The 23,207-nt window shown below is 47.0% G+C and overlaps 1 protein-coding gene across 1 annotated transcript in view; it reads left to right on the forward strand.

The window, feature by feature from the left end:
* The window catches only part of LOC118427890 (helicase-like transcription factor), a 31,331-nt gene that overhangs the window by 1,459 nt on the left and 6,665 nt on the right, over nt 1–23,207 (forward strand). Inside the window, exons 2-21 of the mRNA XM_035837853.1 lie at nt 2,363–2,524; nt 3,224–3,410; nt 3,829–3,995; nt 4,606–4,852; nt 5,580–5,654; nt 6,183–6,328; nt 6,694–6,838; nt 7,282–7,426; nt 7,878–8,028; nt 10,567–10,652; nt 12,225–12,431; nt 13,306–13,386; nt 13,711–13,805; nt 15,979–16,122; nt 16,663–16,798; nt 17,265–17,363; nt 17,622–17,658; nt 18,818–18,997; nt 21,099–21,220; nt 21,672–21,856. Of these exons, the coding sequence (XP_035693746.1) occupies nt 2,400–2,524; nt 3,224–3,410; nt 3,829–3,995; nt 4,606–4,852; nt 5,580–5,654; nt 6,183–6,328; nt 6,694–6,838; nt 7,282–7,426; nt 7,878–8,028; nt 10,567–10,652; nt 12,225–12,431; nt 13,306–13,386; nt 13,711–13,805; nt 15,979–16,122; nt 16,663–16,798; nt 17,265–17,363; nt 17,622–17,658; nt 18,818–18,997; nt 21,099–21,220; nt 21,672–21,856 (2,760 nt within the window). The 5' untranslated portion in view covers nt 2,363–2,399. The remainder of the gene's footprint in view (nt 1–2,362; nt 2,525–3,223; nt 3,411–3,828; nt 3,996–4,605; nt 4,853–5,579; nt 5,655–6,182; nt 6,329–6,693; nt 6,839–7,281; nt 7,427–7,877; nt 8,029–10,566; nt 10,653–12,224; nt 12,432–13,305; nt 13,387–13,710; nt 13,806–15,978; nt 16,123–16,662; nt 16,799–17,264; nt 17,364–17,621; nt 17,659–18,817; nt 18,998–21,098; nt 21,221–21,671; nt 21,857–23,207) is intronic.

The raw sequence follows: 23,207 nt of genomic DNA on the forward strand, positions 1-23,207 counted from the left end.
AAATGAATGCGTCAGCTTACGCCTCCTGGCGTCGAAGGTGTCTAAGCGCAACAGTGCAAACAGCCAGCTGTTGCTGGTGGATCTAGGTTGCGACGTCATGATTTTGAGGGCGTCGTGGAATGCAACTTTGACTCTCTGGAGCGCGGTGGCGCTGTGATTAGACCACACCTGTACACAGTACAGGGAACAACAATGCGACATGAACAGGACTCGTTTTGTCTCAGCAGAACAGTTACCGAATGTTCGGGATAGGGTGTTGGCTTTGGTGTACAGATAGCGAGTTTGTTTGCGAATGGAGTCATCGTCGGAAAGATCAGAAGTAATTTGGTAGCCAAGATATGTGGTTGATTGGACATACGGTAAAGGTCTGCTGTTGAGCGTAACCGAGGGAGGCGTCCCCTGTAAGCGGATACGCTTGCAGGGGAAATACATACAACTCGTTTTCCTATCACAAAATGTCATGTCATTTGCGAGACCGAAGGACTTGCAAACATTGATCAATTTCTGTAGGGCCTTTACAGAAGGGCAAATCAAGCAGATGTCGTCGGCATACAATAAATGATTTACGCAGACCTTACCGAGGAAGCAGCCGACATTGGCGGAATTAAGCCTCGCAGTTAGGTCTGCAACATACGTATTAAACAATAACGGGGACAATAGGCTGCCCTGGGGGACACCGTTACCGAGGCTGAAGCTGTTTGAGACGGTAGTCCCCCAGCGCACAGTGAGGACTATCATCTTAAACCAATATACAATGATACGCACTAAGTATACAGGTACGTTTTTGTCTATCAATTTCTGAAACAATACATAGTGATTAACCTTGTCAAAAGCCTTGGCGGCATCAAGAAAACAAACAAAGACGGGAGAACATCGGCTTTTAAAATAGGAGATGATCTCTTTGAGGGCAAAAATGCACATGTCTGTACCATGGTGCTTTTTAAAGCCAAATTGGTTCGCTGGGGAAGTCAGATGCTTCTCCAGTCGGTTGAGAAGAAGCGATTCGAATAACTTGAAGATTGGGCTAGAAATAGCAATGGGGCGGTAGTTATTCTTAAGAGAGGGGTTGAGGTTTTGTTTCTTAATTATCGGGATAAGGATGACCTTAAGTAGAGTAGAGGAAACATGACTGTGCACTAGCATGGCCGAGAACAAAAGTGACAACAAAACAGTAAGCCGAGGTCCCGCGTGCTTTAAGTGCTCAGCTGATAATCCATTAGCCGCTGATAATCCGTTTCCACCATGGTGTATCATACGCTACCCTTAACATCCTGGTATCAGTACCATCAAGTTTTTTGGAGCGTGACGTGTTCAATACCCATGATTCTGAACCATACAACAGAATAGCTTCACACATTTGTCTTTGTTTTCTATTTGGGAGCTTTCCAAATTTTACGTAGTAGAGAGTGAAGGGCACTCCATGCCTGAGCGATCCTTACATCCTTGTCATGTTCACTAACAGAGTAACCGCCTAGGTATTTAAAATCAGAAACGCATTCGATTTATGAGCCGTCAGAGACCCAAAGTAAACTGTCAGTTGTTGGATTTAAATGCATGTACTTTGTCTGGAAGCGAAGTAAGAAGATTTTGTGCAAGTTCTATCGTGTTTTCCAATAAAGCAATATCATCTGCAAAATCTAGATCAGCAAGGGTTTCAGCTGGGTGTCGTCGACTCCTTCACCAGCTAAGGGTTAGCCCTTCTGTGTCGGATATAGAAGACCGTAGTTAAGACAAATGATAAAGAGGAACGGGGCCAAAGTGTCACCTTGAAGGACTCCGGTATTAATGCTGAAAGCATCCGTTTCACCTAGTATGTGAAATACTAGTATGTCATAGCCTTAAGGTAAAGACCTCGAAATAGAAAACAGACCATGGTTAAGATTTTCATAACATAGATGGGTTTGCCAAAAAGCAGTTACTCATGCAACTGTATATGCTTTAAGACTAGCTGCCTTTGTACGATCTTGGTAGAAATGAATATAGCCTCTACGGTACTTCTCTCTTGTTATTTTCTTCAATTGGTAAGCCCCAAAACGTGTGAATGCCTGATCATATAATCTATTCATTTTCCAATAGGTCCAGCATCCGGTCTGCCAAATTTTTCAGGTCCCAGTTTTTCTAGCCTGGTATCCAGCCGTAATATAGTTCCCGAGTCTCTCCACAATTGTGGAGAGGAGAGGAGAGACTTGGGAACTACATTTGTATATTACAGCTGGATACCAGGCAAAGTTTTTCTCGACCAGTCCAACAAGAAAAACTGGTTTTGTACCCGGTACTCTGTTCTGGTACCCACCCCATCGACCATTTTACTCACAGGAAAGAAGTTCCATGTATTCATTTCTGTATTTGCCCTTATTTTCAGCCCCTGCTCTGCTGTCTGCTGTGTTGGTGCCGCCGCCATGCCCCGTAGGTTCAGGAGATGGGGACACTACAGAGGAGGAGCAGGAGGCTGGGGAGGATGGAGGAAGAAGAAGTCTCGAAGTAGGAGCTCTTCTCGTTCTTCTAGGCAAGCCAGGCAAGTCAGGTCAGCTGCTTTTCTTTGTTTCTTACTTACTGCAAAGGAGGGTGTGTTATTTCTGTGATTTAACCCTCAGAGGTCCATGGTACAGCAACAGTTCTGTTATTTTTGTGATTTAACCCTCAGAGGACCGAGGTACAGCAACAGTTCTGTTATTTTCTAGATTTAACCCTCAGAGGACCAAGGTACAGCAACAGTTCTGTTATTTTTGTGATTAAACCCTCAGAGGTCCATGGTACAGCAACAGTTCTGTTATTTTTGTGATTAAACCCTGAGAGGACCGAGGTACAGCGACAGTACTGCTGTACTGTTATATTTGTGATTTTATTTTTAACCTTCAGAGGACCGAGGTACAGCACCAGTACTGCTGTACTGTTATTTTTGTGATTTAACCCTCAGAGGACCGAGGTACAGCAACAGTTCTGTTATTTTGCTATTTAACCCTCAGATGACCGGGGTACAGCGACAGTTCTGTTATTTTCTAGATTTAACCCTCAGAGGACCAAGGTACAGCAACAGTTCTGTTATTTTTGTGATTTAACCCTGAGGACCAAGGTACAGCAACAGTTCTGTTATTTTGCTATTTAACCCTCAGAAGTCCGAGGTACAGCGACATGTACTGCTGTACTGTTATTTTTGTGATTTAACCCTCAGAGGACCAAGGTACAGTTCCAGTAAAGTTATTTTTGTGATTTTAACCCTAAGAGGACCGAGGTACAGCGACAGTACTGCCAGCCTGAGGAACCTGAGGTTATCTCAGGTCATCCAGGACCTGACAGCTGACACCATCGACATGACGACCGTTGCCATGGGTGACGATGATCTGGACCACGAGGTTCTGTTCGGCACGTTGAGGGGAAACATCGTAGGGATCAGGTACTACAGGGGAGAGGTCAGTCCTGTCTGTCAATCTGTCAATCATTCTGAATATCAATCTGTGAATCAGCTGTAGCCATCAGGTACTACTGGGAGAAGTCCTTTGAATCAAACAATCAGTTCACCCCTCTCCCAATCAATCAATGGAACAGTCCAATGAGGGGGATATGTACTACCGGCAAGAAGGCAGTTCATTCATCTGCCAATCAATCAATTAATCAATCAATTAATCAATCATCCAGCTGTAGTTATCAGGAACATGTGCTTCAGGGGAGAGATGAGTTCTGTCTATCCATCAATTAATTAATCAGATAATCAACTGATCTGCTATATTTGTTCCTTGTAAATGACACCAAGATTTTCTGCCTTTTCAGCCAGTACCCTGAAGTAAGTGCACTGGGTGATAATGATTGTTTGTTTACCTTTTGTTGCAGGTCAACAACAACGAGATGGTATCGCTGGTGCGCGAGCCGCGGAACCCGTATGACAGTAACGCGGTGCGCGTGGATAACGTGATGGGAGTGCAAGTCGGACACATCAAGCGTGAACTGGCGCGACCTTTGGCCTACATCGTGGACCAGGGGCTGGCCAGGGTCGAGGGGTGAGCTTCTGCAGCTGAGTTTTTTTAAGGAGAACAAGGGCCACCATGTCCTGTTCTCGACAGGCATTGTGATTTAGGCCCTATGCTGTGATTTGGATCTCCTATGTTTTGATTTTGATCCCTATGCTGTGATTTGGATCTCGTTTCTTCAACGTGCTACTGGCAGGATTTTTCACAGCGTAGGGCGCATCATAGCACGTCCAAGCCAATTGGCAAGCAGTGCAGCAACAAGCATTGTAGGAGGCTGAGGCATCCTCTAACTGAAAATTGTTTCCCTACATTTTGAGGGCCAAATTCAAGGAGATAAGCCAACATTTTTTACCCGTGTCACAAAACAACAGCAAAGTCCCCCATGCTGGTTGAAACATGTGGTAGAGGCCCAAATCACAGCAGAAGCGCCCTAGGAGCAACTGCACTGACTAGAACCCTGACTAGTATCTGTTAGACATGGTCACAGTCTCACAGAGTGACAGTCAAATGCTGTTGTTGAAATGTTGTAGGATCTGTTCTTAGGCTACCACATCCATTCTTTCTTTTGTACTTTGATCTTTTGTACTTTGATCTTTTATTCATTCATTCATTTGTTCCCTCACTCCTCTATCCTGACCAGTGTTGTACCCCATGGTGCCATGAATATCTTCACCATGCCGGTTGACCTGACCTTCTGGGGTCGGCCGGAGAGAAGGGAGGACACCATCCTGAAGCTGGGGCAGCACGGCTACAAGATAAAACCCCCCGCCGGCGCAGGGGGGTCTGGGACCAACAGGGGGGGTTCTGGTGAAGGGGGGAGAGAGGGGGCTGGGCCATCGTACATGGATCGCGTGCTGTTGTCGGCTGTGCAGATGACACAGGCTGAGGTGGGTGTTTGTTTGTTTTTTGTTTGTTGTTTGTTTGTTCTTTATGTAACCAGGGTTAAAGCATGTCGCCTGGTGGCAAATTAACTTCAATAACATAATCATACATGAAGTTCTATGAAACCAAATTACATAGGTAACATAAACATAGATGTTGTGCAAAATCAGATATAACTAAGATAACATAAAATCATACTGCCAAACGTGAATAAAAAGTTTAACCTTAACATGAGATAACACAGGAAACATAGCAAAAAGAAGTCAAATTTACATCATGGTCGAATGAGGGTGTTTGTGTTTGTTTTGTTTGTTTGTGTCAGCCCTGTACTATCATTATTATTATTATGTACTCAGCCTTCTTCAGGGCAAAATGAGTCACATGATAACATTCCTCAAGTAATGGCTCGTTCTACCTTAAAAAGTCTACAAAGCTGAGAAACGCATCCCCTTTTTCTTTCTTTTTTTCTGCTTGTGCTCAAGACCATCATCTTTATGTGTTTGTTTGTGTTGACAGATTTTCAGCCCTGTGCTCTAAATTAAGGGTAGGATGAGTGTCTGTGTGGTTGACTTGAGGTTGTCCTCTCCCACAGTTTAACAGAAATGTTTCAGCAGTGAACTGGAAACACCACAAAATCCTCCCTCTCCTTTCTCCTGCAAAACGTCCCGACACTATGAGTCAAGAATAAACAAACAAACAAACAATGGGACTTTGTTTTTCCCTCTTCCCCAGATGAAGAACGAGCTAGATCAGCTGTTTGAGACCATCCAGGAATCAGACCAGACGGGCGTCACAGAAGCCTGCCAGGTAACGGGCACCTTCTTGCTTCATTCTCAGTTAATTAGCTTCATTATTTAAGTTGATTAAGAGAGAACATCTTTGAGTTTGGAGTTCAGATAGACAGAACCCTGTCAGGTAACTGGGAACCGTCTTGTTACATTCTTACTTAATTAGCTTAATTTTTAAGTTAATTAAGAGAGATCATCCTTGAGTTGGGCCAAACGGAACCATGTTAGGTATCGGGGCACCTTCTCATTACATTCTCAGTTAATTAGCTTAATTTTTAAGTTGATTAAGAGAGAACATCCTTGAGTTGGGCCAGACAGAACCCTGTCAGGTATCGGGGCACCTTCTTGCTTCGAAAGATTGTAGATGCTATCTTTAACCATTTTTAAAATCATTTGACATGAAAATCATATGCAGTTACTTGAGTAGCTGTTATTTCACATTAGACCTTTATGTTGTCTACTTCTACAGTCCGTGAGGACGCCGCTGTTCCCCCACCAGAAACAGTAAAACATGTAACCTTGACATTGACCTCCCCGTGCCCTGTAGTCCATCAGGACACCGCTGTTCCCCCACCAGAAACAGGCGCTGGCCTGGATGGCGCGGCGGGAAAACTCGGGCGAATTACCGCCATTCTGGGAGGAACGAGCAGCGAACAAGTTCTTCAACTCCGTCACCAACTTCACATCTACCAGGTGTGTGCACTTCACATGTGTGGTTCATTTTGTAACTTTCACTGTTTTTGATGCCAGGCAACTGCAGAGAGTTAACAATGTAAAATTTGAACAGTCCTGTTGCTAGGCAACATATGACTCTGTACCATTCCTGTTGCTAGGATACCATGATGTAACTGTAGCATTCCTGTTGCTAAGCAACCACGTAACTCTGTTCTATTCCTGTTGCTAGGAGACCATGTAACTGTAGCTTAGCAACCATCTAGCTCTGTACCATTCCTGTTGCTAGGTGACTCAGTGCTATTCCTGTTGCTAGGATACCATGTAACTCTGTACCATTCCTGTTGCTAAGCAACCATCTAACTCTGTACTGTTCCCGTTGCTAGGCGACCGCAGAGCGTGCGGGGAGGGATCCTGGCGGATGACATGGGGCTGGGGAAGACCCTGGTGGTGATTTCTCTCATCCTCAGCAACTTCCGTGACGGGAAACCGCTGGTCCTGCCGCAGGAGGGCGCTGCCATGACAACCAAGGTGCTGATGGGAGGGAGGGAGGGAGGAAGGGGGGAGGGAGGGTGAGAGGGATGGTGGAGGGAGGGGGGGAGAGGATGGATGAAGAGGGAGGGAAGGAGGGAAGCTGCTGGTCCTGCCGCAGGAGGGCGCTGCCATGACAACCAAGGTGCTGATGGGAGGGAGGGATGTAGGGAAGGATGATGGATGAAGGGACGGATGGTGGATGGATAGAGGGAGGGAGGAAGGATGGATGGATGAATGGACAGATGGACGGATGGACGGACGGATGGATGGTGGAGAATGGGATGGATGGATGGATAGTGGATGGAGGGAGGGAGGGAAGGAAGGATGGATGGATTAATGAATGAATGAAGAATTAGTAAATGGACGAGTAAATGGTAAAGGTGGCCGTACTTTGAAAATGAGCAGTGGATAATTGTTGTTGTTTGTTTGTTTATTTAAAGGGAAAGTCCATAAAAGCCAGAAAGGGAGGGGCGAGGAGCAGCAACAGAAAAAAGACCATGAAGCCTGGACAGAAGGAGAAGTTTGTGGTTGATTCAGACAGCGAAGAGGGCGACACAGAGACGGAGTCGGAGGAAAGTGTGTCGGGTGAGTCAAGTTTAACTTCAGGACACGAACTGCCACATTTCTTTGTTCTGAATATGTGTTGATGATAATAGGAAAAAGTGAAAGTGATATTGATCTAGTTAAGCTAACCAAAGAGCTGTTCTTCCACTGGTCGTGACAGAGAAGACAGGCGCAAATCTTTTATCATCTGAAATATTGTGACCCTTTCTAGTAGCGTGCATGTCGGGTGAGCGACAATAGACGGCAGTCAAACTCTTTACCAGGCTTACAACATTGTTAACTGTCTGGTGGAGAAAAAGTTTTAGATTGTAATTGGGCTTATTACTTTTCTGAAGCCTTGTTTTAACATGCTTTCCTATGGAGAGGTCTAACTGTGTTGTCAGCCCTATGAACACTTGGTTGTGTAAAAAGACGCATTTACCATCTTCATTAAACTATTCCCGGCTTATCTGCAAATTTGTCACTGTTCCAGGAGAGTCGGAGTCGGACAGCCCAGTTTCCGATAGCGACATGGTTGCCATGACGAAGGCAGAGGATCCGGAGTACGCCCCGAAGATGAAGCTGACCCGTGCAAAGACGGCCCCGCCCGTGGTGTCCCCCAACATCCGGTCCAGACCCTCCAGGTAGGACATGCCCCCATCTGTCCTTCTGCCTTTGACATAAGCTGGTGTGTTACGCCGAAGGGCAGTTATACCGGCTATATAGATACAGATACAGAAGCTGGTGTGTTACGCCGAAGGGCGGTTATACCGGCTATATAGATACAGATACAGAAGCTGGTGTGTTACGCCGAAGGGCGGTTATACCGGCTATATAGATACAGATACAGAAGCTGGTGTGTTACGCCGAAGGGCAGTTATACCGGCTATATAGATACAGATACAGAAGCTGGTGTGTTACACCGAAGGGCGGTTATACCGGCTATATAGATACAGATACAGAAGCTGGTGTGTTACACCGAAGGGCGGTTATACCAGCTATATAGATACAGATACAGAAGCTGGTGTGTTACACCGAAGGGCGGTTATATCGGCTATATAGATACAGATACAGAAGCTGGTGTGTTACGCCAAAGGGCGGTTATACCGGCTATATAGATACAGATACAGAAGCTGGTGTGTTACGCCGAAGGGCGGTTATACCGGCTATATAGATACAGATACAGAAGCTGGTGTGTTACGCCGAAGGGCGGTTATACCGGCTATATAGATACAGGTACAGAAGCTGGTGTGTTACACCGAAGGGCAGTTATACCGGCTGTATAGATACAGATACAGAAGCTGGTGTGTTATGCCGAAGGGCAGTTATACCGGCTGTTTAGATACAGATACAGAAACTGGTGTGTTACGCCGAAGGGCGGTTATACCGGCTGTATAGATACAGATACAGAAGCTGGTGTGTTACGCCGAAGGGCGGTTATACCGGCTGTATAGATACAGATACAGAAGCTGGTGTGTTACGCCGAAGGGCGGTTATACCGGCTATATAGATACAGATACAGAAGCTGGTGTGTTACGCCGAAGGGCAGTTATACCGGCTATATAGATACAGATACAGAAACTGGTGTGTTACGCCGAAGGGCGGTTATACCGGCTGTATAGATACAGATACAGAAGCTGGTGTTTTACACCGAAGGGCGGTTATACCGGCTGTATAGATACAGATACAGAATCGGCATGTAAAGATATTAAAGAAGTAAAATTTTGCAAGGATCTCCAGAAAATCCCCAGCCAAAGCTGAGTCTACTCTACCAGCAAAATTTTGCCTCAACATGCAGGAAATATCGTTTCAACATTTTCTTGGGCCCCCCTAGAACCATCGTATGGAATCCTCTGGTGCTTGACAGGGTTTCCGTTGAAAATCCTGGAGACGAAAAAATTTAGACTGGCTAGAACACCGATTTATACTGCTTCCTGATACTCACTTAAATCTGTCGTGTGTTTTTACCTTTATTTATTTATTTATTTCATCTTGAAACAGATGGGTAGCCGCTACAACAGTGCATAGTTGATTTCCAAGGGGGCCCATCAAACATACATGTAAATAATAAATACAGGACAAAAACGTGGTAACAATCAGTCAAACTTTGAACACCCAGGGACAACATACAGTACAGAAAACATAAAACCGGTGCGTCAAAACATAATCAGTGTCCATACTCATGTCGAAAACATTCCAAGGTCAAAATCAATATGTCAAGAGATGGGGTGGAGGTCAGAGGTCAAATCATATATCAAATCATGCAAGTCTTCACCAGAAAAATCTGGGTGGGATGACGTCAAAATGTCAGCCTCACCAGTGTGTTTCTGTGGTTCCCAATATACCGTTAGTTCACCTTTATCCACAGGGTAACATTTATCCGTTGTTGTTCAAAACAGAGTATTTAGGGATATCGAGCCAACAGGCGGTGGTTTTAAACTACAATGTTTTGAGAATAGTACAGTTTAAAAACCACTGTGCGTTGACAAGATAACCCTAAATACCCTGGTTTTGAGTACAATGGATAAATGTTACCCCGCGGAAAAAGGTGAACTTGCATTACGCAATGCAGCTGGACACACATCCTCAGTGCACCTATTTTTATCTGTAGGCTGGGAGGGTCGCAACTTAAGTAGTATGGGTAAGGGTGTGAAGTCTGCCATGCCTGCTGTCCTCGATACAGACATTTGACCATGGCTTACCAAGTACATACTCAGGTGAAAATGAGTAGCCGGTGCAATGGCCAAATGGGTAGAGTGTTTGCCTTGCATTCGGGAGGTTGTGAGTTTGATCCCGGCCGAGTTATACCAAAGACTTTAAAAATGGTACAGGCTGCTTTCTCTGCTTAGCACTCAGCATTCGGGAAAGAGCATGGAAGTTGAACACACACCACTACCAGACGTGGACTAGCCCCCTGCTGTAGTGATTGCGTTGTGTGTGGCCCAGGGCTAATGAAACAGAGATGGGCATCGCCATATGCACCATCTTGGCGCGGGAAGGGTTCAACTTTTTAACTTTTACCAAGTACAACCTTTAAGCCTACAAACCTTTGCTAAATATTTGGTGTCCGACAGGCACATGGATTCTCCACCCAAACTTTTAGTCAAGAAGCGGTGCCAGCTGACTATTCTCACCAGGTAGAATGTTTTGTTGAATGCTTTTTCCTACTAATTTTGCTCCAGGACCACCAGGAAGCCAGTGAGATACACCTACAGCAGTGGGGAGGATGGAGAGGACATTACTGATGGGGAGAGCCCCAGGAAAAAGGGTAAAGCAGTCCACTGTCTTTCTTCAAGTTTCTCCACTGTATCCTGTGATTAAATGCAGGTATTGTTTTTGGTGTGCTGTAAAAAACGGGTGTTAAGCCCTATCCAAACCGAAATGGAAAGTCTTCATACAGATAAAGGCACAGGCAGTGCCGGTAGCAGTCACCGACGAGCAGCCGGTAGTGTCGCGGGCTTCGCTGACTTGCGGGTGCGGAAGGTAGGGTCCGGCCATCGAGGCAAACCATGAAGAGTTGAAGCTCAGAGCTGGACTCACTGGACAGGTCAGCCGCATGGAAGCACAGTGTGAAGACTATCCGACTGCTGCCTACCCCTGTGACAGGGATCCCAGCAGCAGTATAATCAAAAATGGATACGACGGATACGACGATTGTTTTTGGTGTGTCTGTCAGTCTGTCTGTGTTTAACCTCTTGTCCTAAAAATGTGAGGAACCCTTCTGGTAGCATGTTTATCTGGTGAGCGACACAGCCGGAATCAAATTCACAGCTTCTAGTTCTAGTGTAAGGTAACATTTGACCGCCCTGTCCCTCACCCCAAGGATACTCAGATGAAAGGAGGCTCAGACAAGGACTGCTCTGAAGTGTGTCTGTATTCTTGGAAACATGTCTGGAACTGAACTGGTCAAATCCGAATCCCGTGACCTCGGGGGTCACTGGGCTATACTACTGCCGTAGGGGGGGTGTATGCCATTTTGGCCTCTTACACTAGGGACAGAGCCGCTAACCACTAGGCTTTGCACGCTTCTTCTATTAAACCTCGACATACAATGTATATAGCTATGTGAAACACCTCCTCAGGTAATGGGTTGTCTCAGTACACGCACATGGGTGCCTGGCAGTTGTGGAAGTGGATCTACCTGGTTTAGTGTATCAAACCTGATCTCCCAAACTTTTAGCTTTGATGCCATCTGTGGTCTTCTGTTTATGGCCTGTTTATGGCCCGGCCTATCCCCAATGACACTACGTATAACTGTGTTGATGTAGTCATGTCTGTATCATTGGACCCAAGCCTGGTCTGACGCCATTCTCCAAATATACTACTGTAAATGCATTCAAGTTCGCGGGGATTTAATTTCGCGGTAGCGGGAAAAAGGATTTTCGTGGTGGTTTTAAGTTTGCGGCAACACCATAGACTGCAGTCTAATACCATAATAGAAAAATGTTCGCGGTGGTTTTAAGTTTGCGGTGAAGTGGTCACCGCGAAAACCGCGAACATTAATCCACCGCGAACATTTCTGCATTTACAGTATTTTACTAAATATAATAGAATTTTCATCTAACAGTGACTTCTTCTTAAAGGTATACACACGTACCTCCAAATTTTTTATGGCAATCAGTCCATCTTGTTCATGTACTCTTGCGAGACTAGATCTTTCCATGAACAAGATAGCCATCGAAAATTTGGAAGCACATGTGTTTACCTTTAAAAAAAGAAGTCACTGTTAGATGAAAATTCTATTAACTGTGTTTTCAAGGATCATATACCAGATAATGATATTTAAGTTTAAGATGTGGCCAAATATGACTGAATACATGTCCCTCCGACCTTCACACAGCAAAGACATCCTCTCCCGTTCCTGAGAAACAGACCAAGAAGGGCGGCAAGGCTAAGAGTAAGACGAAAGCGAAAGGCAAAGCCAAGGGGAAAGGCAAGACGTTGAAGGGAAAGTTTGGAGGTTCCGAAGACGTTGTGGACCTGACAGTTTCCCCACCGGGGGCGTCCAACAGCCAACCGCATGTCATCAGCGACGAAGATGACGATGGTAAATAAACGCAACTAGTTTGTTTGTTTGTTTGTTTGTTTTGACCTGACAGTTTCCCCTCCGGACGTGTCAAACAGCCAGCTGCATGTCATCAGCGACGAAGATGACGATGGTAAATAAACACAACAAGTTTGTTTGTTTGTTTTGTATAACTGGTAAACTGACTTCTAAGGCATAACACACCAGTTTTGTCTGGTACGAGCTACGTAAGTATGTAAGTACAAGTTTGTTTGTTTTGTATAACTGGTAAACTGACTTTAGGTGCAATACACCAGTTTCTTATTGTTCAAGCTGTGTAATTATGTAAGTACAAGTTTGTTTTGTCTGTTGACATTAACTGATCTTCAGGTGTGATTCACTAGTTTTGTACAGTAGGTACAAACTGTGTAAGACTGGACCGTAAGGTCTGATCCAAAGCTCACATCAGGAAGGACCCCTGTACTCTTTTTGATAAAAACAGTGGGAGTTTTAACATCACCCCACCTAACTCCTTCAGCTTTGCCCCCGGGCTTCCCCTTGTCACACGCTGTATTTCAGCCTGTCATTCCTCTTTGCCACCCGTGTAATTCCACTTCAGCTTTGTGTCAAATGGCCACCGTCAGGGGCAAAGCTGAATTACAGCAGGTGCCAAGGGGAAGTCTCAGGGGAAAGCTGAAGGAGCTTTGTGAGGGTGTAACTTGCTCCGGGTCTGGCTCTCCTCAAACACTGGACTTTTGAGTCCGGACCTGAACCTGAACCTCTGGGCCTATATCATTAGCTGAACCTGAACCTGAGTTTAGAAACGCAGCACGAGATGTATGTACAGTTTCCCACATGCTGTGATGTGTCTCTGTATGTACTACATGTACGCCGATGGTGTCTTGTTTCTGCACAGAACTACCAGACCTCCCTGCTATGGACGAGTCCAACACTGGCAAGAAGGACTCAAGGAAGGTGACAGCAACCAAAATTACAGGTGGGGCCACTTGTTTGTGTTTATTTACTGATTGATTGATTTATTCATCAATTAATTTGTCCATGTAAAGACTATTGGGGATCCACCATCCAACTAGATCAAAGGGTGACCAAGATTGGACTTGTCTAATCCTTGATGTTATAATAATTGAAGTATGTTGAATGATGCAAAAGTATGACTTTAAACACAACAAAATGCACTTAACATGAAGAAAGGCCCTTTTGTATGAGATTGGTGGAGTGGTTGCTAATGTATCGTTCAGCAGTTGTTGTACATGTAGGCTCTAGTGGGTATTTCAGGTTTTCCTGTGCCCCTGCTGTGCAGGTCTGGAATCCCCTCCATGCGGAGGTAGGACAGAGGCGGAGGGACCTCGCGCGACCCTGGTGGTGTGTCCGCTGTCCGTGCTCAGTAACTGGATCGTAAGTACACACAAACAAACAAACAAACAAACACACAAACAAACAAACAAACAAACACATGACCCTGGTGGTGTGTCCGCTGTCCGTGCTCAGTAACTGGATCGTAAGTACACACAAACAAACAAACAAACAAACAAACACACAAACAAACAAACAAACACATGACCCTGGTGGTGTGTCCGCTGTCCGTGCTCAGTAACTGGATCGTACGTAAACACAAACAAACACACAAACAAACAAACACATGACCATGGTGGTGTGTCCGTTGTCCGTGCTCAGTAACTGGATCGTAAGTATACACACACAAACAAACACACAAACAAACAAACACATGACCCCTGTGGTGTGTCCGCTGTCCGTGCTCAGTAACTGGATCGTAAGTATACACAAACAAACACACAAACAAACACACACATGACCCCGGTGGTGTGTCCGTTGTCCGTGCTCAGTAACTGGATCGAAAGTATACACACACAAACAAACACACAAACAAACAAACACATGACCCCGGTGGTGTGTCCGCTGTCTGTGCTCAGTAACTGGATCGTAAGTACAAACAAACAAACACACAAACAAACAAACACATGACCCTGGTGGTGTGTCCGCTGTCTGTGCTCAGTAACTGGATCGTAAGTACACACAAATACACAAACAAACAAACACACGACCATGGTGGTGTGTCCGCTGTCTGTGCTCAGTAACTGGATTGTAAGTACACACAAACAAACACACAAACAAACAAACACATGACCCCGGTGGTGTGTCCGCTGTCTGTGCTCAGTAACTGGATCGTAAGTACAAACAAACAAACACACAAACAAACAAACACATGACCCTGGTGGTGTGTCCGCTGTCTGTGCTCAGTAACTGGATCGTAAGTACACACAAATACACAAACAAACAAACACACGACCATGGTGGTGTGTCCGCTGTCTGTGCTCAGTAACTGGATCGTAAGTACACACAAACAAACAAACAAACAAACACACACATGACCATGGTGGTGTGTCCGCTGTCCGTGCTCAGTAACTGGATCGTAAGTACACACAAATACACAAACACACAAACAAACAAACACACGACCCCGGTGGTGTGTCCGCTGTCCGTGCTCAGTAACTGGATCGTAAGTACACACAAACAAACAAACAAACAAACAAACACACGACCATGGTGGTGTGTCCGCTGTCCGTGCTCAGTAACTGGATCGTAAGTACACACAAATACACAAACAAACACACGACCCCGGTGGTGTGTCCGCTGTCCGTGCTCAGTAACTGGATCGTGAGTACACACAAACAAACAAACACACAAACAAACAAACAAACACACGACCCCGGTGGTGTGTCCGCTGTCCGTGCTCAGTAACTGGATCGTGAGTACACACAAACACACAAACAAACAAACACACGACCCCGGTGGTGTGTGCGCTGTCCGTGCTCAGTAACTGGATCGTAAGTATACACAAACATAGATTAAACAGTTATACATATATTCTGATTCACTCACTCACTTCAAAAACATACATACATGACATACATACCCCGAACACCCGGCATTACACAAAGAATCACAAAGGTTCTCAAAAACATACTCAAGCATTCCCAATGATGTGCACTCACAAAGACCTATGTCTGCATGACTATGCATGTACTGTACAATGTACTCTTCTGTTTATTGTTCAAGGATTTGTCTGGTACATACTGTATAGTACTAAACATATTTCCTGTTGTTCACTCCTCCACTTGTACTTTAGCAAGCTTCAAATTGCATCCAAATCAGGGTTGTAGCCAGCACCCGTCCTTCCATCCTTTCAAGGAATTTTGCAGCTGGGGACAGAAAAAAAATTGGCCCATTCCATCCTCTGTAACAGACAAAAATCGATAATGTAAAACTGTTTCCCTTGTGTAATTTTTCACCAAAACAGATGCCGTTGAACAGCTTAGTCTACCAGCAAATTTTACACCTCAAAATGCAGGAAACAGCACTTCAGATGGTCTACATTTCAAAATTTTCCAGGGAAACATGTCTCCGGACCCCCCTAGGAACGTTGCTCCTTGGGTGCTCCATAGGATTCGAAATCGAGGGGACGGAAAATGATGTCAGGCTGGCTACAACCCTGAATTCCACATGCACTTCTTTAACAAAAACCTATTTTCTGATTGATATGTACCAGGACCAGTTAGAAGAGCATGTCCACCCGAATGTGGACCTGCACATCTACACGTACTACGGACCAGACCGCACCAAGGATCACAAGGTGCTGGAGCAACAGGACATCGTGCTTACTACGTACCAGATGATGGCTATGGATGCTAAGGTACTACTACAGAATGAATGAATGAATGAATGAATGAATGAAGGAATGGATGGATGGATGGATGGATGGATGGATGGATGGATGAATAAATGAATGAACAACAGGATGTCGTGCTCACTTCCTATCAGATGATGGCCATGGATGCTAAGGTACTGGTGGATGGATGGATGGATGGATGGATGGATGGATGGATGGATTGATGGATGGATGGATGGATGGATAAATGAGTGAATGAATGAGTGAGTGAATGAATGAATGAACAACAGGACGTCGTGTTCACTACCTCCCAGATGATGGCCTTGGATGCTAAGGTACTGCTGAACAAATGAATAAATGAACAAATGAATGAACAAACGAATGAATGAATGAATGAAAATGGAGCGACAGGTTGAGGTGCTCACTCCCTACAAGATGATGGCTATGAATGCTAAGGCACTGGTAATTAAAGGAAGGAAGGAACGAAGAAAGGAAAGAATAAACGGTTAGGTGAAAAAAGAATGTTGAATGTTGAATCCCTGTGTGTTTTGTGTTGTATCCCAGGGAAAGGGCGGCCCCCTACAGAAGGTCCAGTGGCTCCGAGTGGTGCTTGACGAGGGGCACACCATCCGCAATCCCGCAGCACAGCAGAGCAAGGCAGCCTTCGCACTGAAGGCTGAGAGAACCTGGGTACTCACAGGTGAGTCTGCACACCTGTGCACAGGTAACTACACACCTGTACACAGGTAACTACACCTGTACAACCCTGCAGCACAGCAGAGCAAGGCAGCCTTCGCACTGCAGGCGGAGAGGACCTGGCTACTCACAGGTGAGTCTGCACACCTGTGCACAGGTAACTACACACCTGTACACAGGTAACTACACCTGTACAACCCTGCAGCACAGCAGAGCAAGGCAGCCTTCGCACTGCAGGCGGAGAGGACCTGGCTACTCACAGGTGAGTCTGCACACCTGTGCACAGGTAACTACACACCTGTACACACAGGTAACTACACCTGTAACTACACCTAGGGCACAAGATCGGTGACATGACCCGATTCAAACCAAGAACTATTTGGTTCTGAGACGAACTCTACCGTTTTGCCACATGACCCCACATTTACAGTACGTCTTAAAGACGCGCCTTCCTTGTCTCCCGTCTCCAGGCACCCCCATCCAGAACTCCATGAAGGACCTGTGGTCGATCGTCTGCTTCCTGAAGTTGGAGCCCTTCACGGACCGGCAGTGGTGGAGACGCACCATCGAACGTCCCATTGGACAGGGCGACCAGAGCGCGCTGAAGTGAGTCTTGTTATGTTCACCCTAACCCTTGAACCCTAAACCTGACCCTAACCCTTGAACCCTGACCCTTCACGGACCGGCAGTGGTGGAGACGCACCATCCAGCGCCCCATCGGACAGGGCAACCAGAGCGCGCTGAAGTGAGTGTTGTTATGTTCACCCTGACCCTAACCCTTGAACCCTGACCCTTCACGGACCGGCAGTGGTGGAGACGCACCATCCAGCGCCCCATCGGACTGGGCGACCAGAGCGCGCTGAAGTGAGTCTTGATATGTTCACCCTAACCCTTGAACCCTAACCCTTGAACCCTGACCCTAACCTTTCACGGACCTGCAGTGGTGGAGACACACCATCGAGCGACCCATCGGACAGGGCGACCAGAGCGGTTGAAGTGAGTCTTGAGGGCTTGCTTTGAAGAAGGTAACAAGGGCTCTGCATCCCCATGCCCTGACCATGCTCCCCTAACCCAGAGGAGCAGATCCTCTGGCCAGCATACAGTTCTGATTGACCTGAAATGCCACTAGGTCATGCAACTATAGGTCTTCAACTGTGGCCTGTCTAAAGGCTATTTCTCCCTCAGGAAGCCTTAGAATGCCCAAAGTCTCAAGAACTCCACACCCTTTTTCCTACAGACACCTACAGAAGTTGATGGGAAAGCTGACCATGTGCCGGACCAAGAAACAGAGGGTAGAAGGGACGCTGCTAATCAAACTGCCTCTTCAGACCGTGTTCATCTAACACCCATCCATTCCCTCACTCACCCCCTCCCTCCTCTTCTCTACAGGCGCCTGCAGAAGTTGATGGGAAACCTGGCCATACGCTGGACCAAGACTCAACAGGTTGAGGGCAAGCCGCTGGTAGAACTTCATTCATTTATTCATTCATTTATTCATCACTCACTCTTACCTTCCCTCCTTCTCTCTACAGGCGCCTGCAGAAGCTAATGGGAAACCTGGCCATGCGCAGAACCAAGACTCAGCAGGTAGGAGGGAAGCCGTTAGTGGAACTGCCGCCAAGGACTGTGTTTATCTAACACTCATTCATTCACTCACTCCTTCCCTCACTCACTCACTCCCTCCCTTCTCTTCACAGGCGCCTGCAGAAGCTAATGGGAAACCTGGCCATGCGCAGAACAAAGACACAGCAGGTAGCAGGGAAGCCTCTGGTGGAGCTGCCGCCGCCAAGGACAGTGATCATCCAACACTCATTCATTCACTCCTTTGCTCACTCACTCTCACACCTTCCCTCACTTATTCGCTCCTCCTTCTCTCTACAGAAGTTAATGGGAAACCTGGCCATGCATCATACCAAGACACAACAGGTAGCAGGGAGGCCGCTGGTTGAGCTACCGACAAGGACTGTGTTTATCCAACACTCATCCATTCCCTCACTCATTCACTCCCTCCTTCTCTCTACAGGTGCCTGCAGAAGTTGATGGGAAACCTGGCCATGCGCAGAACAAAGACACAACAGGTAGCAGGGAAGCCACTGGTTGAGCTGCCTCCCAGGACTGTGTTTATCCAGCATGTGGAGATGTCTGCGGATGAGAGGGAGGTGTACGACTCCATGGCAACGGAAGGGAAGGTGATGGTCGGCAGGTAAGAAGACTGGAGACACAGACTCCGATTTAAGGAACACTATACTAGAAGGTTTTACATTTGTGCGGTGTGGTGGCATGACTACAGGGGGTACAGCCGAGAACCCAGATGCGCAGGAGAAACAGATGCGCGGGAGAAACAGGTGCGCGGGAGAAACAGATGCTCAGGAGAAACAGATGCGTGAGAGAAACAGATGCGCAAGAGAAGCAGATGCGCAAGAGAACAGATGTGCAAGAGAAACAGATGCGCGGGAGAAACAGATGTGCAAGAGAAACAGATGCGCAGGAGAAACAGATGCGCAGGACAAATAGATGCGCAGGAGAAACAGATGTGCGAGAGAAACAGATGCGCAGGAGAAACAGATGCGCAAGAGAAACAGATGCGCAAGAGAAACAGATGCGCAAGAGAAACAGATGCGCAAGAGAAACAGATGCGCAGGAGAAACAGATGTGCAGGAGAAACAGATGCGCGAGAGAGAAACAGATGCGCGGGAGAGAAACAGATGTGCGAGAGAGAAACAGATGCACGAGAGAGAAACAGATGCGAGAGAGAGAAACAGATGCGCAGGAGAAACAGATGTGCAGGAGAAACAGATGCGCGAGAGAAACAAATGCGCAGGAAAAACAGATGTGCGAAAGAAACAGATGCACGAGAGAAACAGATGCGCAGGACAAATAGATGCGCAGGAGAAACAGATGTGCGAGAGAAACAGATGCGCAGGAGAAACAGATGCGCGAGAGAAACAGATGCGCGAGAGAGAAACAGATGCACGCGAGAAACAGATGCGCGAGAGAGAAACAGATGCACGCGAGAGAAACAGATGCGCAAGAGAAACAGATGCGCGAGAGAAAAGCAGATGCGCGAAAGGGAAACAGATGGACAGGAGAAGCAGATGCACAGGAGAAACAGATGCGCAGGAGAAACAGATGCGCGAGAGAAACAGATGCGGGGGAGAAACAGATGCGCGAGAGAAACAGATGCGCGGGAGAAACAGATGCACAGGAGAAACAGATGCACAGGAGAAACAGATGCGCGGGAGAAACAGATGCGCAGGAGAAACAGATGCACAGGAGAAACAGATGCGCGGGAGAAACAGATGCGCAGGAGAAACAGATGTGCGAGAGAAACAGATGCGCAGGAGAAATAGAAGTGCAAGAGAAACAGATGCGCGGGAGAAACAGATGCACAAGAGAAACACATGCGCGAGAGAGAAACAGATGCGCAGGAGAAATAGAAGTGCAAGAGAAACAGATGCGCGAGAGAAACAGATGCGCAGGAGAAACAGATGTGCGAGAGAAACAGATGCGCAAAGAGAAACAGGTGCTAATGTTTGATGTGTCGTTGTGCAGGTACTTCCGTGAGGGCTCGGTGCTAATGTTTGATGTGTCGTTGTGCAGGTACTTCCGTGAGGGCTCAGTGCTGACCCACTAATTTTTGATGTGTCGTTGTGCAGGTACTTCCGTGAGGGCTCAGTGCTAATGTTTGATGTGTCGTTGTGCAGGTACTTCCGTGAGGGCTCAGTGTTGACCCACTAATTTTTGATGTGTCGTTGTGCAGGTACTTCCGTGAGGGCTCAGTGCTAATGTTTGATGTGTCGTTGTGCAGGTACTTCCGTGAGGGCTCAGTGCTAATGTTTGATGTGTCGTTGTGCAGGTACTTCCGTGAGGGCTCAGTGTTGACCCACTAATTTTTGATGTGTCGTTGTGCAGGTACTTCCGCGAGGGCTCAGTGCTAATGTGTGATGTGTCGTTGTGCAGGTGCTTCCGCGAGGGCTCGGTGCTAATGTTTGATGTGTTGTTGTGCAGGTACTTCTGCGAGGACTCTGTGCTAATGTTTGATGTGTCGTTGTGCAGGTACTTCTGCGAGGACTCGGTGCTAATGTTTGATGTGTCGTTGTGCAGGTACTTCCGTGAGGGCTCGGTGCTAATGTTTGATGTGTCGTTGTGCAGGTTCTTCCGCGAGGGCTCGGTGCTAATGTTTGATGTGTCGTTGTGCAGGTACTTCCGCGAGGGCTCAGTGCTAATGTTTGATGTGTCGTTGTGCAGGTACTTCCGCGAGGGCTCAGTGCTGACCCACTAATTTTTGATGTGTCGTTGTGCAGGTACTTCCGTGAGGGCTCGGTGCTGACCCACTACGCAGACGTGCTGGCTGTTCTGCTGAGGCTCAGGCAGCTGTGCTGTCACCCCTCACTGGTCGCACGGGCGCTCCAGACTCTCACGGAAGGTAGCCACTCCTCCATAGCTGCAATTTAGCCTCCCAAACTCTCACGGAAGGTAGCCACTCCTCCCTAGCTGCAATTCAGCCTCCCAAACTCTCACTGAAGGTAGCCACTCCTCCCTAGCTGCAATTTAGCCTCCCAAACTCTCACTGAAGGTAGCCACTCCTCCCTAGCTGCAATTTAGCCTCCCAAACTCTCACTGAAGGTAGCCACTCCTCCCTAGCTGCAATTTAGCCTCCCAAACTCTTAAGAAAGGTAGCCCGCTTGTTCATTGCTTAGTATCGATTCTCTTTTAGCTTAGATTTCCCCCTTAGAAGACAGTCCAGTGACTTTTCTATGTGTTTCCAGCGATGGGATCTGGCATGAGCGGAGAGCTGCGTGATAAGCTAGTAGTTGACCCTTCCCCTTTAACCCTAACCCTAACCCTGACTGACCTTGTTTTGAACTTGTTTCCAGCGGTGGGATCCGGCACGAGCGGAGAGCTGCGTGAGAAGCTGATGTCGGTGCTGAAGGCCGTGCTCAGCTCCGGAGCAGACGAGGAGTGCTGCGTGTGTCTGGACTCCCTTCGCCTGCCCGTCATCACGCACTGCGCGCACGTCTTCTGCCGGGAGTGCATCTGCACCGTCATCAGGAACGAACGGGTGGGTAACCCTTCCCCTCTAACCCTTCCCCTCTAACCTCTAACCCTTCCCCTCTAACCCTTCCCCTCTAACCTCTAACCCTCCGGCTGCCCGTCATCACGCACTGCGCGCACGTCTTCTGTAGGGAGTGCATCTGTACTGTCATCAGGAACGAACGGGTGGGTAACCCTTCCCCTCTAACCCTTCCCCTCTAACCTCTAACCCTTCCCCTCTAACCCTTCCCCTCTAACCCTCCGCCTGCCCGTCATCACGCACTGCGCACATGTCTTCTGTCGGGAGTGCATCTGCACTGTCATCAGGAACGAACGGGTGGGTAACCCTTCACCTCTAACCTCTAAGCCTTCCCATCTAACCTCTAAGCCTTCCCATCTAACCTCTAACCCTTCACCTCTAACTTCTAACCCTCCGCCTGCCCGTCATCACGCACTGCGCTCATGTCTTCTGTAGGGAGTGCATCTGCACTGTCATCAGGAACGAACGGGTGGGTAACTTTTGCCCTATAACCCTGACCTCTTACCTTTTACCCTCCACCTGACAATCCATTTTTCTGTCCTGCAGCCAAATGCTTTCCGCCCTTTAACCCTGACCTTTGACTTTCCACCTGATGTCCCTTTCTGTCCTAAATGCCTGTTGCCCTTTAACTTGGAAACAAGTTGGCTGAGAAGTTCACGAACCAGACAGGTAACTTGGTTTGCCCAGATAAGTACAAGAAGCTAACATCCACTTTCGCCTTCAAGGAGGTAACAGAAGTTACTGTATACGACAAGCTCAGAGTCTTAGGGACTAACAAGGCCACAGGGTTGGACAAGATACACTCAAGACTGCTAAAAGCAGCTGCACCGTGTATATGCAAACCTATGACCCACATATTTAATCTGTCTCTCTCATCTGGTATCATTCCTAAGGAATGGAAAACAGCTAAGGTGACCCCAATACACAAAGGGGGGGAAAAAGAGGATCCAAATAATTATAGGCCTATATCCGTTCTTCCAGTCATCATGAAAGCCTTTGAAAAAGAGGTACATGGTCAGTTCCTGGAATATCTCCACCATCACAGCATTCTCTCTGAACAGCAGTCTGGGTTCCGGCCAGGTCATTCCACCGCTACTACATTACTGGATGTCACTGACCATGTGTATCAAAACATTGACAGTGGAAACCTAGTGGGGGCTGTGTTTTTAGACCTGAAAAAGGCTTTTGATACAGTAGATCATTGCCTGTTACTGAAGAAACTGTCCTGGATTGGGGTTAAAGATGTAGAACTCAAATGGTTCACAAATTACCTATCTGATAGAAAGCAGACAGTGTCTCTAGACGGTTGTGTATCTGATTATCTCCCAGTGACAGTAGG

The sequence above is a fragment of the Branchiostoma floridae genome, chromosome 12, assembly GCF_000003815.2.
Source record: "Branchiostoma floridae strain S238N-H82 chromosome 12, Bfl_VNyyK, whole genome shotgun sequence".
NCBI lineage: Eukaryota > Metazoa > Chordata > Leptocardii > Amphioxiformes > Branchiostomatidae > Branchiostoma > Branchiostoma floridae.